This window comes from Pocillopora verrucosa, chromosome 5 (assembly GCF_036669915.1).
Source record: "Pocillopora verrucosa isolate sample1 chromosome 5, ASM3666991v2, whole genome shotgun sequence".
Classification (NCBI taxonomy): domain Eukaryota; kingdom Metazoa; phylum Cnidaria; class Anthozoa; order Scleractinia; family Pocilloporidae; genus Pocillopora; species Pocillopora verrucosa.
In genome coordinates, this window is record NC_089316.1 from 9,300,266 (window position 1) to 9,319,052 (window position 18,787).

Below are 18,787 nucleotides of genomic sequence, written 5' to 3' on the forward strand. Positions count from 1 at the left end.
ACAATTAAACCAAGAGAAAATTAAAACTTGCGAAAGATAGGAATAGGTCACGCTAAATAATATTCTTGTAGGCGTCCTTATCTTAAAATTGTATGGAATAAAGAAAACTTTAAAAGTTGTTATGTTGCATATTTTCCATTTAGTTCTCTATATCCATTTCCTAAGGTACTAACAAGGAAAATTTGCTTAACTATTAAGAGCTTCTTCAGTTGGTGATCAATTCGCCTATTCTCATTACCTTAATATGTGTCTCAAGGCTGATATTTAAGGAAGAAATGATGCTAGACAGTGTTAGGGGTCACATGAAGGGCTAACGCGTTTAATTTTATCTAATTGAAACCCGTTTCAAGCGAAATCAGATCAGAAGATTTAAAATGCAAATATAACCCTTGCAAATTACTCAGTTTTTATAAAGTTTTCTCGAAGAGATATCTTTTTAGAGGTTAGCTGTAATAGGCGCTGATCACGCTAAGTCGTGCTAAGCAAAATGACTCCATGCATTTTGGATGAAAAATGATTTTTTTTATACAACAATAAATAAATATTGAAATCTATCGTAAAGCCACTGGCCCAGAGGAAACAGTGAGACAGGTGGAAAATGCATTTATCATATTAGTCGACTGTCACTCAAAGATATGACAATTATTTTTGACTGAAAAATGCTCACCCACTTATTAAACATGGCCTGGAATATTTATTTATCTATTGAGCTGCCAATTTTTCCCTCGATGAAAACATAATTATTTTTGATCCTTCAGAACAAGGTGTTAATTTTACCTCTCTATGATCAGAGATTGAAGTAAAATTTCGAGAGGACTCGGCAATTTGTTTTTTTTTTTCTTTTTGCTTTTTTTTTTAAACGAATCTCTTTGCGAGGTAATGATAATAATTACTACGGCTATCACTTGGGCGCCAATTTTTGGCATGTATTTTTGACAGCTTATCTCGTCAAGACTAACAGCGGCTTTCTTTGGGGAAAGAAATATTGAAAAATGAAATAGAAGACTACAAGTTTTACAATCAATCTTTCTAACCATGCCAAACGCCGAGTTCTCCTTCAAAAGAAAAAATTTATTTTACTAGCAGTACTCTTCGTTGAATTATCAGTGGAGTTTGCCTTTCTGAGGCAATTCAGGAGAGAACTAAATTAAAAAAAGCTATCGTTAATATTATTTACATTCTGTCAAGGTAGAAACGAACATTGTTCGGTTACTAATGACACTTAAAAATTTACTTAGTCGAAAAGAAATGAATTTTTCACCATTCAAATTTGTATTTTAATTAGCAAACATTGTGCTAAACCACGAAGGTTTAACGGGGCGCCTTCTTTTTGATTCTAAAAATCCGTTCCTATGAAGTTTGTAATAAGTACGTCCGTTGCGGTCAACATTTGCTCTCGAATCTAAGATCGTTCGTCAGAAAATTTGTACATGTATGGCTGGTCATTGACTTGATGAAATGACAGATTGTTGTATGTATAGCCCACTGCCTGTTCTATTCCATTGTTTACACGCGACAACGAAATCGACAGCTGCAGTGTTGGGAGAAGAAAACCGGAAAAAATTAAAACAGGCAGCTTGTAAGACGCGATTTCATGTCTTCAGAAACAATTAATTTCTTTAGGTGATTGAAGATTTGACTGTGGGTAGCGCGACTCACTGAGTTCGGAAACAATGGGGATTTCAACCTGTTTCGTTGGCAACTGTTTCATCCGAGCAATTTTTACCCTCCATTTCCTCGCGTTTACTCATCAGCAATTCCATAGCAATGAGCACAAGTGGATTTGGAAAGATGGCGATGTAATGCTAAAGGGATTGTTCCCGATAACGTCACAGAAAGGTGGAAAGTGTGAACATTTAAAACCTGACGGAATCACTTGGATGATGGCAATGATATACGCGGTCGACATGATCAACAATTCGACTTCGCTTTTGCCAAACAAAACTATTGGGTACCAAATTGAGGACACATGCGAAAGTATCCCTAGATCGATGAGTTATGCCATACAAATCGTTTCGAAATATCGACCGAATTCGATTTGCATATCGCGCGACGATTGTTGTCAAAACAGCAGCGATTCCCGTGCAGGAGATCGACGAATTTCTGCAGTTATCGGTCCTGCAGTTTCGTGGATTTCGATCCCAGTGGCAAGGTTACTGGGTTTGTACGGCATTCCGCAAATAAGCTACGCTTCGACGAGCCGTATTCTCGGTGATAAGACTCGTTACAACTCGTTTCTCCGAACTGTGCCTTCGGACGAATTTCAAGCGCAAGCAATCGCGAAATTCGTCCATTATTTTAAGTGGAACTACGTGTTTTTAATCGCGAGTGATGACGACTACGGGAAGTTGGGGGCCGCCGCGTTTAAAACCGCAGCTAAAAAATTGAATGTTTGTATTGCCAACGATGAATACATCGCATTTGGTTCACCTAATTCCGACAGGCAAATTGCGGATACAATGAACAAGTTAAAAACTGCGGAGCGAGCGAAAGTTGTTATTGTCTTTAGTTACTTCGAACAAGGAGAAAGACTGTTAAAACAGGCCGAAAATATGGAGGTTTCAGATCGCACTTGGGTAGCGAGTGATGGATGGAGCTCCCTCAGTTCTGAGATGGCCAATTTGAACGTGAGCCAGTCTATGCTACTGGGACTGTTTAGCTTCTCAATTCGCTCAAAACAGGTGGAAGGATTCGAAAGGTTTGTACGGGAATATTCAGTTCGAGACGCTGTGAATAATTCGTGGTTTACCGAGTACTTGGAGGAAAGTTTGCATTGCCATACGACCCTCAGATCATACTCTGATCCGTTGCAACCCACGACACCTAAATGCAGTCTTAATGCAGTGCTTCCCTCAGGCCACGAACTCGGCAAAGATTTCGTAGCTAATGTTATAGATGCTGTTTTTGTTGTAGGTCATGCATTGCATGATATTTTTACTTGCAACGAGTCGCATTCGCCAGAACAGTGTTCAAACGCGAGCTCACAGATTATTACCCCGGAGAAATTGTTCAAGTCCGCGTCAAGGGTTCATTTCCAAGGATTTGATTTCAACAGAGTCAAATTTAACCGAAATGGCGAACGCACTGCCAGTGAGTACGTCATAAGAAATCTTCAACTAAACAAAGACAAACGCCTGGAATACGCAGAAGTTGGGTACTGGAGTAAAGAGAATCATGTTGTGAGTTTTATGGTCAAAGAAAGCTTGATCAACTGGAATTCAAATAAGAAGCCGCTGTCCACCTGCTTCCGTGTGTGCCGACCAGGTGAACGAGTGGTTGGCCAATCAGAATGCTGCTGGAACTGTCAAAAATGTCTCAAAGGCACTGTGAGCTCAAAGTCGGGTTCCACTAATTGCTCGCCGTGTAAAGAAACCCATTTCGCAAATGAGGAAAGAACTGAATGTGTTTTACGCCCGGTAGTCTACCTTAAATCGTCCGACCCCGCCGGTATTGCTTTAATAACGCTTGGGGTCGTTGGCATCGTTATCTTGACCACTGTGACAGTTATTTTGTACCAAAAGCGTAAAACACCAGTTGTTATGGACTCCGGTCTGTATCTCCTGACTCTGTTCTTCGTTACTTTGTACCTGTCTTTTATCTTGGCCATTGTTCAAGTAACAAGTAAACCAACTAATAGTTCTTGCACAGCTGTCAGTGTGTTACTGCTGTTAATTTGTGTGTTCTACTCGGCTTTTTTCTTAGCCAAGTCGAACACTTCGACGAAATTACTTCAGTCAGCGGTCTCACGTGTTACTAGCATGAGTACGAATTATCTACAGCTTCTTGAAGTGGGCGCAGTAGTTGGGATTCAAGGAATTTTGATAATCGCATGGCAAGCAACAGCCTCAACAGTGGCTCGTTTTCGGAACCAAGAAGATAACACGCGATTACTTGAGTGCTACGAAAGTTTTCCAGCTTCTCATATTATTGCTTTCTGTTATCCTGTAACTGTACTTGTGTTAGCAACTCTTTTAGCATTCCGCGAGAGACGATTAACCGAGAATTTCAACGAGGCAAAATCCCTGAGTTTCTCCACCATAGCTCTTTGCATCCTTCTCGTGGCGTTTATTCTAACGTATCGCTTTGTTGTGGGAAACAACCGCACCCTTGTGGTCGCTTTTACCTTGTTCGTGGCAGCGTTTGCCTGCATGGGATGTATCTTTATCCCAAAACTTTACATTATATTTTTTAGACCAGAAAGAAACACTCAAACAGCCAATCACAAAATGGGCGAGCGGTACGTTTGTAATGCGGGAACATCTTCGAGCCAGACCACCTCGGACACTCGGTTGAGCCAGGACCTGGGTCAGGTTAATCATGGTGCCAGTGTAACTTTAACCAATGGGAGAAAGACATCCCATTTGTCACATGATAACTTGGCGCCAGTCCACGAAAAGACAGAGGAACAGGATACTGATGTTTCTGCCCCTGATGAGGAAAAAGAAAAAGAGAAGGCAAAAAATGAAGAAGACGTGCTAAATAGCATAAGTGAGGTGCTGACTTATACAGTTGTTTGATTGGATTTCGCTCGCAAAATACGACACAGGTTGAAACGTTGAACTTGCAGATTACGGTATGAGAGCCTAGACATCAGTGGTAATGAAAATTAGAAAACGCGCGATTGACCTTTTAACCCTAAGAGTGATTAGCATCTAATTTCTCCTGACTGTATCAACCTTCGATTACACATTGAGGTCATAAGAATAACTTGATTGTTGAACAAATTCTCCTTGTCAGCGCCTTAGGAAATGTATAGAGAACAGTATGGAGAATATGCATACTGATGTTAGAGTGTAAAGGGCTAAACCGATAAGTTTATCGTGAGGAAAACTGCAGTATTGTTTGAAGCTTAACCTTTGTTAAACTTTCAACACGATGAATAATCACAATTTTGTAAAGACATCTACGTATTCATTAACATATAAACGTTTGTAATGCAAGCTTTCAATAATTGTGAATATTGATATTATGATTCATTTATGTAGAGCGCCTTTCACGATCGAATATCATGAAACCAAAACCAGAGGAATCAAAATGACTAATCGGAAGATAAGAACAAATCAAAAAGATGCAACAAGAACTTAAAGTTAAAAAAATTGAAAGAACCTGGAGCGCGGGAAACTCGGCGAAACGGCAATTAATTTTAGTTTTACTTCTGATTTGCTGCAAATGTGGTGCAAGTTACTGGTATAGCGCGTTTCGATCGAGTTTCGTAAAGCCAAAGCCTAAGTAATCACATCAGCCAATCAAAACAAAGGATAATACATTTACTAGCCAATGAGAACTCAAAGTAAGCAACCATTCAGCCTAAAGCGCGGGAAAACGCGAGTGACCAGGTCGCGATTGGTTATAGTATCGCATCTGATTGGGTTAAGAGAGTGGTGCGAGTTTTTTTGGACCAATCACAGAGCGAAGTAAGTGAAATCCAGTGCGTTCTTGGATTACTTTAGACATTCAATGGAAAATTGCTCTATCTTCATTTTCCATTTTTTCATCTCTACTTCACGTGATTTCTTCCAAAATTCATGGTCTTTATTAGAGCTTCTCTAGTTCGAAGAATGTCTGATTATGGTAAAGAAAAAACGACACACACAGTTGAAAGAAATATTAATCACGGTCATCGCATGACATGATTTTAAATTAAAGATTTGATTTACACATTTCATTGGATTTTTAATTCTATGTATGAACAATATTGTATGCGATTTTGAAACAAAATATATATTTTTTTGTCCTAAAATAAAGATTTTTTTCCTCATTATTATCTGTTCTTTGAATCTGTTTTTGAACTCGTTAACACTGAAACAACCAATACTCAGCGCCTTTCTTTAACGATCAGTTTTAATAGTGAAATACTAAAAAGAGGCTCATCAATAGTGATTTGATGATGCAATATATACTGTAGGACGCCGCCATTTTGAATCTTGCATAGCAACCGAGCCACCCGAACTGTGACGTAACAGTCCTCCCCCTCTCGTTGCTTTGACTAAGGGCTAACGCTCAAAATGTCAGCGTAGAAAATCTTTACGGTGGCCAATTTACATTATCAATTCAATTAATAAAAACCAAATTATCATGTTATACTCTCCCAACGACGCAGCACTGCAGTTTCTTTAGAAAGTTACCCTCCTTAAAGCCTCCTTATTTTTCCGTCCCTTGAATAACTTAAGAATAATTTAGTTGTACCAAAACGAATTTTTGGCTAAAAGAATAATTTTCTCTCTTGCTCTCTTTTTTTTTTCTTTCTTGCGAAAACCAGAGAAGCAACAGCTTCTTATGAACCGCGCCTCCTGGTTTTAAGAGTGTGGCGAGGTTACCGCGTTATTTTTCAAAATGGTGGCGTCTACACGTTAATTTTTAACGCAGTTGAGGACAATTTTCGAACTGTTTAATTAGTTTTTGGAATCTCAGAACGCGGTAGGCAGTAGGCTTTTAATTATGCTTTGTAAAGGCGAAAATAAATATCATAAATTATAGTTTCTGGGGCACATCTCGCCTGAGATTAGTACAAAAGAGAGCCTTATACGTTACAACTACGCCGCCAGCGTAAGTGAAAATGTCATACATAACATGGCTTGATTCGTCACTTTTGCGTTGAAAGTCTCTCGAGAAACGCGGGCGCACAAAACAGGTGAAGATGTAGCATTGAAATCGTCCCATACGTCTATACGCTCCTAGGCCGATCATTGAGCAAGGCCTGGGAATGAAGAATTAATTTTTTTCTCATCAGTCGATACGAATTGACGTTTTCTGATAATTTTTTCTTCTCATAGGCGGAATAATTTAATTGTTCTTCGTTGAGATGTCTGTCGGTTCATTTGAAATTAGACTTGAGGTTTTTGTTGATATTATTACTCTTGTTTGGTACGACAAAATTTTGACATCCAGGTGTTTTACAGTATTAAGAAAATTAATCATATCAATTATTCACTGGACTCAACTATCCGCGAGAGAAAAAGCCCCCATCATTCCCCCCATAAAAAGAAAGACAACAAATAGATAGATGACGTAGAAGAAGAGAACGCCCGTGGAACTAGTTAACAGCTAGAAAACACACATTCTTAATAATTTGGCGATGGTTATGTTTACAATGGACTACATCATAAATTATTTATCGTTTCTTGCTGCTCTGATTAGATCATAAATTTTTAAGAGGCTGTGAACGTCTTATCAAGATGCGCGAAACATAAATGATATAATATTTAAAAGCATTTTGAGTCGCGTTTTATGGTCTTTAAAGTGTAGCCCTGGTGCTCTTTGTAAAAATAAAAAAAAGAGTACGTTCCATGCAATTGCCTCGCGAGGTTTTCTTTCCATAGAAACCTAAGCGTACCTCGAATGAATGATACAAGCAAAATTGGGCCGCATTTGAATATTCCTGATGTATGTTGATATTACACGTGATTTTAAAATTCAAAAGCCTTCACGTCAATCATCAAAAAGAAAAACATTTATTTTTGTCTCCGAAGAATTTTTCCACTTTAATGGGAGACGAATTAAGGAAGATGAGGGATATTTGTAATAGGACTATAAACAGAGTGAAAACTTCAACCGAAAGTCACAGCGAAAGTGGACAACAATCGATTAGCATAACAAAAGATTTAGTAGTCGACCTTCTTAGAGTGTTTGCACGAAACGACCCCAGCATTATGGTCTATTGTGACAGTCCAATTTTTTTAATTCTGTTCGTCTGTTACGGAGCATGCCGAGCCTATTAAGTTTCACGCGACCTCTGCTCAGACAATTTCTCGCTCTGTTGCTTACAAGACGCAACCGCAGAATGTAAACACGCTACGGTTCAAGAGTGAAATTTTCACAGAGGAAGTCGAAACCGCGATAAGCACTGCGCTAAACCCATTCAGCTCAAACGCACGTCAACGCTTGTCGGAAATCGACCAACATTTGACGAAGAGAGGGAAAAAACTGAGAAAGGCGCACGAGAGATGAGTTAATTATTTATGACATCGTTCAGAGTAGAGTGTTGTCGATTGAAGTATGGAACTTGCTGAAAGGGTTTTCCGAGTTGTCGTCTGTAGTTTCTTAATTTATGGTTGTTTCGAAGGCAAACTTGTTCAAATCGGAGCCCTGAATACGGCTCTCAGCGAAAGTACAAACAACGGAGGCGAGGCGAAAATAGGAACTGTACCTTTAAACGAAGATATCAAAGAAAGGAAGATATCAAAGAGAGACGTCGAAAATAATGAAAGTTTGAGCGTGCAAAATAGTGTGGATCCTACAGAAATTGGACAGACATTTATCATCACATCGACACGTGCCCTCAAACAGACCAAACGAGCAAATATTTTATCCGCTTCGCCAAGTAAGGTCAAGATTGACACATCACCAACGAGAAAATATGACGGAAATTCGAGCGAGACTGTGGCTATTAATTCGCAATACAGTACTCCTCACACAATGGGAGCCAGCATCGATGGTGTAGTTACAACACGGGTCGTAAAAAGCTCAATTCATCCAACGTCTATTGTTTCGTCCAAAATTCTCGCTGCTCAAACTTTCAGCGAGTTACTTAGTCGCTCAGCGACAATAAATCCTGCAGAACTGACCACAAACCGACCCAAAACAAAAGAAACGACTCCAAAGGGAGAGAGCGATGTAAAGATGAAAAAAGATCCGAACGAAAGAGAACAGAGAAAGACTCTCTTCGGATTTGTGACGATCGAGATTCTCGTAGCGCTTCTCGCGGGAGCAGCTTGCGCTGTAGTTCTGCTCATATTTTTGGTATATCGATTGAAAAAGCGAAACGAGGGAAGCTATGAACTTCAGGAATCGATAAGCTTAAAGACAGCCGCACACACTGAAGAAAAAGAGGTTTTTGTATAAATTGGTTGATGTGTTTACCTTTTGTTTCGACTTTAAGATCGATGCAGATCTGTGACTTTATTACATCCCCTTAATTTAATGGCTCTAATATGACTCGAGAGCAACAATTTGATTTCGAATGGCCAGTCGTTGAATTTCAATAGAAAAAATGTTCAGCTTAGAAGCGCCTTCGAAACTGAAATCCTCTTGTTTGAGATTTCGCTGACAGCGTGTGAGCAAAAATTGATTTTATTCAGCAGGTGTTTTTACAAGCTTTCGACTCGCCAGCAAAAATGCCAGAAAGTGGTATAGAGGAATCGATTCAATCTTTCGCTAAGAAACGATAGCTTTAATTTCTTAGCCTGTTCAATAAATATGTTCTAAAATGTATGAATACTTCTTAGATAGAATTGCATTTATTATGCCTCTAAGAAAACTGTAGACAAAAGAAATAGAAGTTTTAATATGGAATATGCAAATATTTGAACTGGAGAATGGCAATGGCGTAGAAGCCATTTTGAAACCTATTCACGTGGTGTGTATTTTAATAAGATTTTATCAGATGAGATGAGAATTTTTTTCTCTAGATTACAAAGGACTTTCTATGGCGTTTAAGAAACTGAAAAAGCCTTTTGAAAATTTCATTTTCGATGGCTATTGTCTTTATTATAATTGTTACTGTTTACAGAATTACATTACTATTTTCATGAGTAATCTCTTGTTTTTGAATGCAGCTGAAGCTGAAAATGTCCGGTTTCAGCTGGAAGAACATTACACTCGTATATTAATAAAATATATAATTCGTTAGCAGAATTGCAAAATATATGATTTGGTCACGGATTATGACAACCTTAAGTCCTTGCTGATAAAAAATGCCCAATTTGATAAACAAGAGACGAATTCTGGGATTACATTGTTGTTGTTTTTTTAGCAGTAATTTTCAATTTTCTAAGAACGACATTTCCTAACGATGCATAAGCCATAACTTTAATACTCAATATCACCAGAAAGATGGATTGAGGAGCTCACCGATAACAACTTTACCCTTTGAAGCGATAAGACAGGAACAACTGATATTGTGCAACTTCTGACTTCTCAAAATGATAGAAGACAAAAATTTTCTTCCAAAGTTCCTTTGGCATTTCCGGACTCGTTTTTTTTAGCTATTTTAGTTTGCTTAAGCTCTTTTATTGTTCTGTTAATTTCGTGCTGTTTTAGTTTGAATGAAAATATAATCTTTAAAGGAAAACATTTCATATAAGAGAGGTACTAAAATGCATGCAATTTTCAAGTGTTTTTCTCTTAGTCAAATGACCTTGTTGCCTATTCCTGTTTTCTTTCCCGACATTTTTAGTCTGGTGACGTTAAAAATACCACTAAGCAAGTTAACTTAAGCCTTCTTTGGCAACGTCTTAATGACTTATTTTTGCGGTAATTTTTTCTGTCAGTACTTGATTTAATTACCATTTCAAATTAAGAACAGGGCGATTAGCACTTCAATGCTTTTGTTTAATAAGCAGTAATTATCAGATTTCGAAATCAAAGTGATTTTTTGATTATTTGTCAAAATGCTTAACGATTAGTTTACTTTGTTCAGTCCTAGTTGACTTATTATAAACTTCGATAAATCTGTTTTTCCGCAAGATTTTTGTGAAACCCTGTTCGTTTCCGCGGTTAAAGTACAAAATCCTTCGTCTCCCACCGAGTAACCAGTAATCGGTGTTTTACGAGCTTAGAGCGGACGAATGTCATCCGAGATTGCATTGGCTCTGCTTTACTTCGCTCTGTGGCTCTGTGATTGACCCAAAAAAACTCGCGCCACTGTCTCAACCAATCAGATGCAAATCTAAAACCAATCACAACTTGGTTGCCCACGTTTTCCCGCGCTTTCGGCATTCCGGTTATATTTGGTTTTTACTGTGAGTTCTCAATTGCTTTTAAAGGTATTTTCGTTTCTTCCGATCGGCCGTCGAGATCAGTTTGGTTTTGGTTTTTACGATAACCAATCTAAAAGTGCTCTAAGCTGAATATTCACGAACATTCTGTCTTTTTTTTTATTAGTGTGTCAGACTCTTCCAAATGAGATAGAAATAGCTGAGAGTATAAAATGTAAATAACCTCGACCTTTCTTACATTTAGCCCAAGCTTACGACTCTCATTCCACTCTCCCACCCAACCCCCCCCCTCCAACAAAAAAACAATTAATAAAAAAAAAAATTGTTGACGCACTCTTCGTGTGTGGCTTGGCTTCTGGCAGCTTCTTATGCAAAATTAATTGCGAAAAATTTTTATTCTTAATGGGCTAAAATATCATTGTATTATTCGATCTACGGAAACGCCTCTGGTTGAAGAACACTTTAGGTAAGAAACTGTCTGTGTGAAAGCAGTTACTTTATGGCTTTTATTTGGCGAAAATCCGTTTAAATTCTCTGTATCTTCATCAAACTAGTTTCCTCTTTCTTTGTAATTAATTACAACTTTTCTTTTTGTCCACTTTAAAAAATTTGGTTATTTTTTTTCCCCTGGGTTCCGAACACCAGAGAAAATTTCCTACGAACGCAAAAAATGTTGTACTGACCACCTTCTTCTAGACACCTACGTTTTGGGTCGTGCACCTTACAAATAGTTCTTTCAACCTATCTAACTTCGCCGCCATATGCAGTCGGTATTTATTTCTTCCATCCTTGTTATCTAAGTTCCTGTTCGCTCCAATCTCATTTCTTTGGTGTTTGTTTGCCTCGGTGAGGTTTCCTTATCATTGAGAATAATTGCTGAGATTGACTGACGTATCGTGACTTAGTCGATTCCTTCAAAGTGTCGGTGTACTTAGTAACCTCTCAAGCGATCTTATCTTGATTGATGTTAGATACAAAGTTAATTTTTAAAAATATCAAAGTCTTGTTTAATGCATAACAACAATGTAGACAAAATTTTCCAAGTTCAATCCGTTTCGATCTCCTTCATCTCTTACTATCCACAATTTTAATTTGTTTGAAGCTTCATCTTTGCCATTTTCTCATTTCACCACGTTCATATCTACAGAAGGCTGGCTCTTAAAGATGCCATAATGGTACGCTGCACCCAGACACACTTATATCGCCACGCCTGAGTGGGTAATGGAACATGCAAATCAGCTCACTTCACTATAATTTTCTTTCCTTTGTTTTGCAGTCAGGTATTATTTTAAGCATCATTATTTTTCAAAGAATGTGCTCCCCGCTTTTGTAAATTTCGGTTAGCGTTTCAGAAAACAGACGCATCACTGTCATCAAGTCAGGAATGGTCCGTGGGCGACGGCTGGAATTTCGTTTTGGAAACTGATGTAATTCGCAAAAGATGGACTAAGTGTTGTTCATAGATATAAAAAACTATTTGATATGCACTGAAAAAGTTAACATATTCGCTCCTGAAAGTGAAAGATTATTGACTGTTGCACAAGCAGAAGTTTGCCGAGATTAAATCATCAACGTTTCCAAGATGACTTCTCAACAGATAACAACCAATGTAGTTCGTAGGACTAAATTGCATTCCAGAAAAGGATTCCTCCTGCGAGTGACTGATGATTTGGTGGAGGGAAGTCAAGATTATGATAATGATGTTTACAGTGAGTGGAATTCTTTACGTTAAATCTAGACATAGTCTTGAGGCAAACAACTATTGCAATCTTCCACCATTGATTCAATCTTCAATGAAGCTGGAAAGCTAGTTGAGCCGGTAAAAGTTAGGTTAGTTGTCAAGGACGATTCTCATTGAAGTGATCTTGTTATGGCAGTTTCGCGTTGCCAGCTTATGTTTTAGGGTAACTTCTCGTAACAGATTGAGACCTCGTCAGTTCTTCGTCAAATGTCCATAAGGCCAACCTGATAAGCTTTTAACACAGCCCTAATGATTGGGCTCAATTGCCAGCGCAACTCGGAACGTATTTGTCCTACCATTGTTACATAAGATGTGAAGAGTGGGTCGTTTGAGAGTATTTAGTGGTAGCTACAAGTTAAAATGTGGCGAGAAATCATTTTAATTAGGGACTGACCATCGTTTATAACTTGGCAAGGAGGGGGGGAGGGGGAGGCGGAAGAGGAAAGGTCGAAAGATTTTCCTGATTTAACCCCCCCCCCTGTGTAGTATTCTGATAAACCTCCACCCCCTCGCTGGCAGTCAATTTTCTATATCCTTTAACCCCCCCTGATAAATATGACTAATCCCTTATCACTGAGAGTTCAAAGTTAAGTTCAAGTGAACATCAACATTTCCATCAAAAGTAAAATCTGTTCATTTACTTTGATAGAGTCAGAAACCCTTAAATTGGCTCCTGTTAGAGCTTGAAAAAAGCCTGAAAACGAACTTAGAGAAAACTTAGACTATTCATGCTATACGCCACTAATTTTTTCCTCAGAACTTTCAAGTTTTTATATGTTAGGTTATTGATTGAGTAGGTAGTAAATGGAAAGTATAAAAGCATAACTATTGACTTCACAGCTAACCTTACGCGTCATGGGTGACAACTGAAAGCAAAGAGTTTTTTTTTCTGTTCAAGACATGAAGACTTTCTTTGATATCGCGCTCATAACGTACAGCGTGTTAGGTGAAGGGTTGGGAAGTCTGTCGGGGAAAAATGGAACATACTTACCAATTTAGAAATATTGATTTCCTTTCGTATGCAATCTTTTTCCTAAAACTTTAAGAAAGAGAAAGGGGGAAAAGATAAAACGCCCTAGGGGGTGAAGGTGGGGGGCAAATCGTCACTTAATGGAGCCGCGATTAAAAAAATGATAATAATCGGTAAATTGTTGTGGTTCCATTTTTCCATTTCATACATAAGTTACAGACAAAACTCTATTAAATAAAGCTTTTGTTTATCTACTCTACAGCCACCCTTCAAATGGCTTCTGTTGCTCCTGGGGAAGTCGTGATTCGTGGAGAGGTATCCAATAAGTACATTGGAATGGACAGTAACGGAAACATCGTAACGTATGTAAGTAGAAATTTCATGTAATTTTAATGATGAATGTGCGAAAGAGTATTCACTTACTGTCTCACTTCCTCGTAAGCCATCTCGAAGCTGCAAGAAAGGATTCAAACTAACTGAAAGGCTAAATTCTCCATTTGAACCGGAATCATTCTCTATTTAAAAACTTCTAGACTCCAACTATATAGTCTCTTCAATATAGTGTCGCATGTACCTTGTTCACTGCTTCAATGTTTTGTTGGAGAACGAATAACAACCCATGGAATGTTCATCATTGTAAACGAGGACTTTAAATTTTTATCCTACCGGCATCCAGAATCGTGAATGATCCAAATGAAACTCAAATATAGGAATATCACGGAAATAATTATAAAGCCAACAAGGTGGATCCAGTCTCTTAGCTTCATTCTCCTTCGTTAAGTTAAAAAAAAAAAAAAAAAAGGGGGGGGGGGAGAGAGTTAAACAACCCTTTGAGCTTATGAGTCTTTTTTTTTTTCGGAACGGGGGGGGGGGGCAGGAAGGGAACAGGAAAACGCGCCTACCCTTCGCTGATCACTGATAGTAGCTCGAAAAAGAATTTAACAGTTTTCCGGAATTATAAACAAACGAACAAAAACGAATAAGTGCTATAATGGCCTGGGAAATCAAGTTTGGACTTTTCGATAACCTTGTCGGAAAAGAGTGAATTTTTGGCATGGGTTTTCCAGTGTCCTATTGGGAAGTCTGGGGTGAACAAGCAGTTAACCGATCTAACTCACCTAAAATTAAAATGATTGATTACTCGGACATTTGCAACAGTCTAAAAATTATATATTTAGTTAGCTTGAAGGGCGGGTCAAGGTAAACTATGACAATTTTGCAAATAATGATTCATCACATTGCATTTTCTCATCAACGAGATAATTTTTTTGGTTTCAACGCAAATGTCGAATTAACATCTTCTCGGCCAATGTACACGCTGATAACTTTGCATGTATCTTGTGACGAAAGAAAAACGAAAATATCCCACTTTATTATTTAATTTATTTTTGAACAGAATTCCTTGCTGGAGGACTGCATATTCAAAGAACATCAGCACACGAATGGATACAGCTCTTTTGAGTCCAAACCCCACTCTGGATGGTTCTTAGCGTTGACAAATGATGGCAAAGCAAAACCTGGACCCAAATCTGCACGCGGCCATAGAGCCGTGGAATTTTTACCAAGCAGTGTTTAATAAATCAGCATCAATTTCATCAACTTTTGTACTTTATTACGATGTTTCAAAATAATTATTGGCTGTGATAAATAGGAAATTCAATAAATAGATGAACGGATGTCGATATATGAACGATGCGTCGTTCTGCATTGCCAAAATGGGATTGATTTTCAGAGTCATTGGATGGCATTTCTTTGGAGTTATGCACTTAAATGCTTATTGAAGATTCATCTCAGTGACAGCTCAAGTTTTGCTAGGAATAGACAAGAGAATATTCACTGTTAATTGATATTCTCTTAGAATTAATCATTGTCACCCTTTGATTCTCTTACTCCCAAGACCATGAAATCAATTCAATTCTCCTCATTGTCTGCTACCAATTTTCTTACACTCTAAGGAATTGGTGTTTAATTAAACCTCGCACCAAATATGATTTCTTCCTTCTCCTTATCACCTTTCTATTATCGATATTGTGCGGAGAAATTTCGTTCTTGGTCACTTTTGGGCGTAAAAAGGTTCATTTGACCATTATTAGGGTACATCATGACTCAAGAAGGTATCATAAGGCGGAGGAGAGACTGGGGACGAAGACACGCATAAGAAAATATAAATCTCGAAGGAAGCTTTGCAAAGTCATGATTACGCGCCGTCCACGTGCTTTTAATAGAAGCAAAAGTGAAACGCCACTTCTTGCACCAAGCAGGATCGCGACAACATTTTCTTGAAGAAATTATTTGCATATCAGAATCTGTAAATTCAGTTCCATACATAGCGGCATGAGCAAGCCGTTAGCGAGTTATTCACGTGAAACCCGTTTGAAATGTCGACACGGTTTCTACCTTAAAGTGACAGAGAGTGGAGTTGAGGGAAGCCGGGACAGTGACGATCGTTATAGTAAGTAGACATTTCTTTTGTGATTGTTTACACGGCTTAAATTACCAATTTGTTCAAATCAATAGCAGGGTACTTAAATCAATTAACGTGGGATCCCTCCCGTGCGAAAGCAAACTAGGTTACGAGAACTCAATGAACTATCCAACAGGAGTGGAATATCTCCTTGAAAGGGAAAGAAAACGAATCAGACACAGTAAATCAATGACAAAGTTAATATGTTACTTTGTTTTCCTTACGTGAATTTGGAACAAAAGTTATGAAACAGGATACGAGCTCACTTTTTCTTTTGCGATATCCATATATGTATAAATGTATTTCGCGCCGGCGTTGTTTACAAAAATCATCGATTAATACTGTATTAGTTAATACTACTGAAAGATGTTTAGCATTTCGAAAGTTCCAACGGAAAACAAAATGCCCGTTTGAGGCCATCAGAACTGAGACCATAGTTTGAATTTTTAACCGAGAAGGATGTGCATTTACCTCCTTCATTGTCAGTGATGGACAATTTTAAACAAACTAGACTTTTTTTTAATCTCCTTTTTTGAACTGCTTCCTTGAACTTTATTTCTTACGCATTTTTCAGTTTCAATAAAAGTTTCGTCGGAGACAAAAGCCAAATGCCAGAGGAAGACAATTACTTTCTCGTTCTATCTTTTTCGAATGAATTTACATCTTGAAACTAAAAGGCAGGAACTTGCCAAATTGTGAGAAATTTCCATCGTTCAGTCATTTTTAGACAAGAAAAAGAAAATCTCGTTTTCTACGTACATTTCACGGAAGCTGTTTATTATTCACGTTCTTATTTTGTCACATATTTCCGTCATTTTCTAAGCCCATAAATTCAAACTGAAATCGTTTTTAGCCCATACCAACAATCCCTCGGTAGATTCTTGTGATCGCAAACATTCCTGGGGTCGGTGGTGAAGATAAGGTGCGGTAGGCATATCTTGAAAGTCGCACGTCACAGGTTTAAAATGTAATGAAAACAGGGATACCGCTGGTTTTATAATACCAAGTGATCTAAATACTCATCAAAAGCTCTTAAATCAAGTAGTTCGCCCCGCTTCATGGACTCGTCGATCGATGCACTAAGAACAATGAAATGTCTTGAAAGCCATTTTCACTACCACTCAAGAGATGTTTCCATTCATACCAGGTTTACTCCGCTTTTTCCTCAGTGGTACCCTCTCAAAGTTTTTTAAAATGCAAAATACAAGCTTTAAATCGCCGGAAAATACTGGCCAAAGATACACTGAAAGCTTCGTGTGCTTTCATTTTGGTACCCAGAGGAATTAGGAAATGAACTTTAGCCGGATAACACTGAGGCGAAAACGCTGGCCAATGTAATCTTGCCTGGTCTTGCCCTGGACAAGAAAATGCCCTCGACATTAGTTAGATGCCAGACATGATGCGGATTGTACCATTGCTGTAAACTGTGACATATAACCGTCACGGTAAGCTTAGTTTTCCTTTCAGTGCCAGCGGTTTCTAACTGAAGTTTCATTATATTGGCCGGCCAACTGTGAGTGTTAGAAGAAAGAAGGGGGGCGGGGAGGTGGTGGGTGTTCCTGGCTCCTTTACATCATAAACCTACGTCAAACCCGAAAGAAATCGCTGAATGACGTGGAAACTCGTGGATGAGACAACAAACTTTCGTTTAAAAAGCCAGTCGTTATCCTGAGAAATAATTAAAGGATTAAATGGTCACAAGTATCTTTTATTTTTTTTACTATCTTGTAGCTACTCTCACTATGGAATCGGTTAAGACAGCTGAAGTGATGCTGAGAGGAAACGTATCAGGAAATTACATCGCGATGAACACCAAGGGAGAGTTGTACAGTACAGTAAGTCAGACGGGTGATTGATTAAAATTTAATGTTCCACGATATCCAAGTTCTTACACTAAACGGACACCTAACCGAGGGTACGTCTCCTTCTTCCAGACAATCAAGCCCCAGCCATTGTGAGAAACAGCAATTCGGTCAATTTGTACTTTCACATCTCAAAAGTATGCAAGTTTTCTTGTAAAAGTGGCGACAGAGTCTTTGATCTTAATAAAGGGAGAAACCATGGGGCATAAGTGAGACCCCTCGAATCCAGCCAAAAAAATACAGTCAAAAAGTTGCGATCTCTCGCCATTCAAAGGGACTAAGTCATAGACAGACGACAAAGAGATAGGAGACTGTAAATCTTACCCAGTTATAAATTAACAACAACTCTTGATCGCTCGGTATTTTCTCCTATTTGTATTCGATCTTGTCTCATCGTTACTAACTTCACCTTTATTTTCAACAGAATAGTCCAACTCACCCGGAGTGCGTCTTCAAAGAGATTTTTGGAACGAAGTACAATTCTTACCAATCCACATTGAATCCTGCCTGGTACCTAGCTCTGACAAAACAAGGCGAGGCGAAGTATGGGCCCAAAACTAAACCCGGACAGAGGGCTGTTGGCTTCATAGCTGAATGACTAATGAACCGAATACCAAAAGAGTTTATTAGTAATTTGTAATAGACCCAATTAAAAGATGTATAAAATGGAATCTACATATTTTCTGTTTTCTTTGCGTGTGTGTGTGTGTTTGTTTAACTTACAACTCCATATTAACGTTCTGTAAAGCTGTCTTGAGGGGGAGAGTTCTTTAGTATCGGAGATCGTTTGAACAGGTCCCAGTTTTGGCTCTTGTCTGTGCTCCGAAGATTTGCTTTGAGTTGTAATAGCTTCCTCTTTCCACCCGCCAGCCCCCTTGGATAAAGACGAAATTTCTTTTCTTGTTGTTTGTTACCTAAGTTACAAGTCTTGCAACCACCATCTTAAATTACGTCTCTCACCTCTCCTCTCTGTAAGAATTTAACCTGTTTCGCTCACGAGTGACGCAGAACAAAGAAGACATAGAAGTAAAAGGA

At 38.4% G+C, this 18,787-nt stretch overlaps 4 protein-coding genes across 4 annotated transcripts; all 4 read left to right on the forward strand.

Moving 5' to 3' along the window:
- Nucleotides 1-1,324: 1,324 nt before the first annotated feature.
- Nucleotides 1,325-5,685, forward strand: LOC131776969 (extracellular calcium-sensing receptor-like). Its single transcript, XM_059093181.2, has one exon. The coding sequence runs from the start codon at nucleotides 1,674-1,676 to the stop codon at nucleotides 4,515-4,517; it is 2,844 nt and encodes a 947-aa protein (XP_058949164.2). The 5' UTR covers nucleotides 1,325-1,673; the 3' UTR covers nucleotides 4,518-5,685.
- Nucleotides 5,686-7,507: 1,822 nt separating this feature from the next.
- Nucleotides 7,508-9,627, forward strand: LOC131776951 (syndecan-2-like). The gene has a single exon (XM_059093153.2). It carries the CDS (start codon nucleotides 7,996-7,998, stop codon nucleotides 8,839-8,841), a length of 846 nt encoding a protein of 281 aa, XP_058949136.2. The 5' UTR covers nucleotides 7,508-7,995; the 3' UTR covers nucleotides 8,842-9,627.
- A 2,435-nt stretch (nucleotides 9,628-12,062) lies between these two features.
- LOC131776970 (fibroblast growth factor 1) lies at nucleotides 12,063-15,075 on the forward strand. The gene is made up of 3 exons (XM_059093183.2): nucleotides 12,063-12,424; nucleotides 13,689-13,792; nucleotides 14,823-15,075. Exons 1-3 carry the CDS (start codon nucleotides 12,298-12,300, stop codon nucleotides 15,000-15,002), a joined length of 411 nt encoding a protein of 136 aa, XP_058949166.2. The 5' UTR covers nucleotides 12,063-12,297; the 3' UTR covers nucleotides 15,003-15,075.
- A 565-nt stretch (nucleotides 15,076-15,640) lies between these two features.
- On the forward strand, nucleotides 15,641-18,417 carry LOC131776968 (fibroblast growth factor 1). Its single transcript, XM_059093180.2, has 3 exons — nucleotides 15,641-15,878; nucleotides 17,622-17,725; nucleotides 18,177-18,417. The coding sequence occupies exons 1-3, from the start codon at nucleotides 15,761-15,763 to the stop codon at nucleotides 18,348-18,350; spliced, it is 396 nt and encodes a 131-aa protein (XP_058949163.1). The 5' UTR covers nucleotides 15,641-15,760; the 3' UTR covers nucleotides 18,351-18,417.
- The last annotated feature ends 370 nt before the right edge of the window (nucleotides 18,418-18,787 follow it).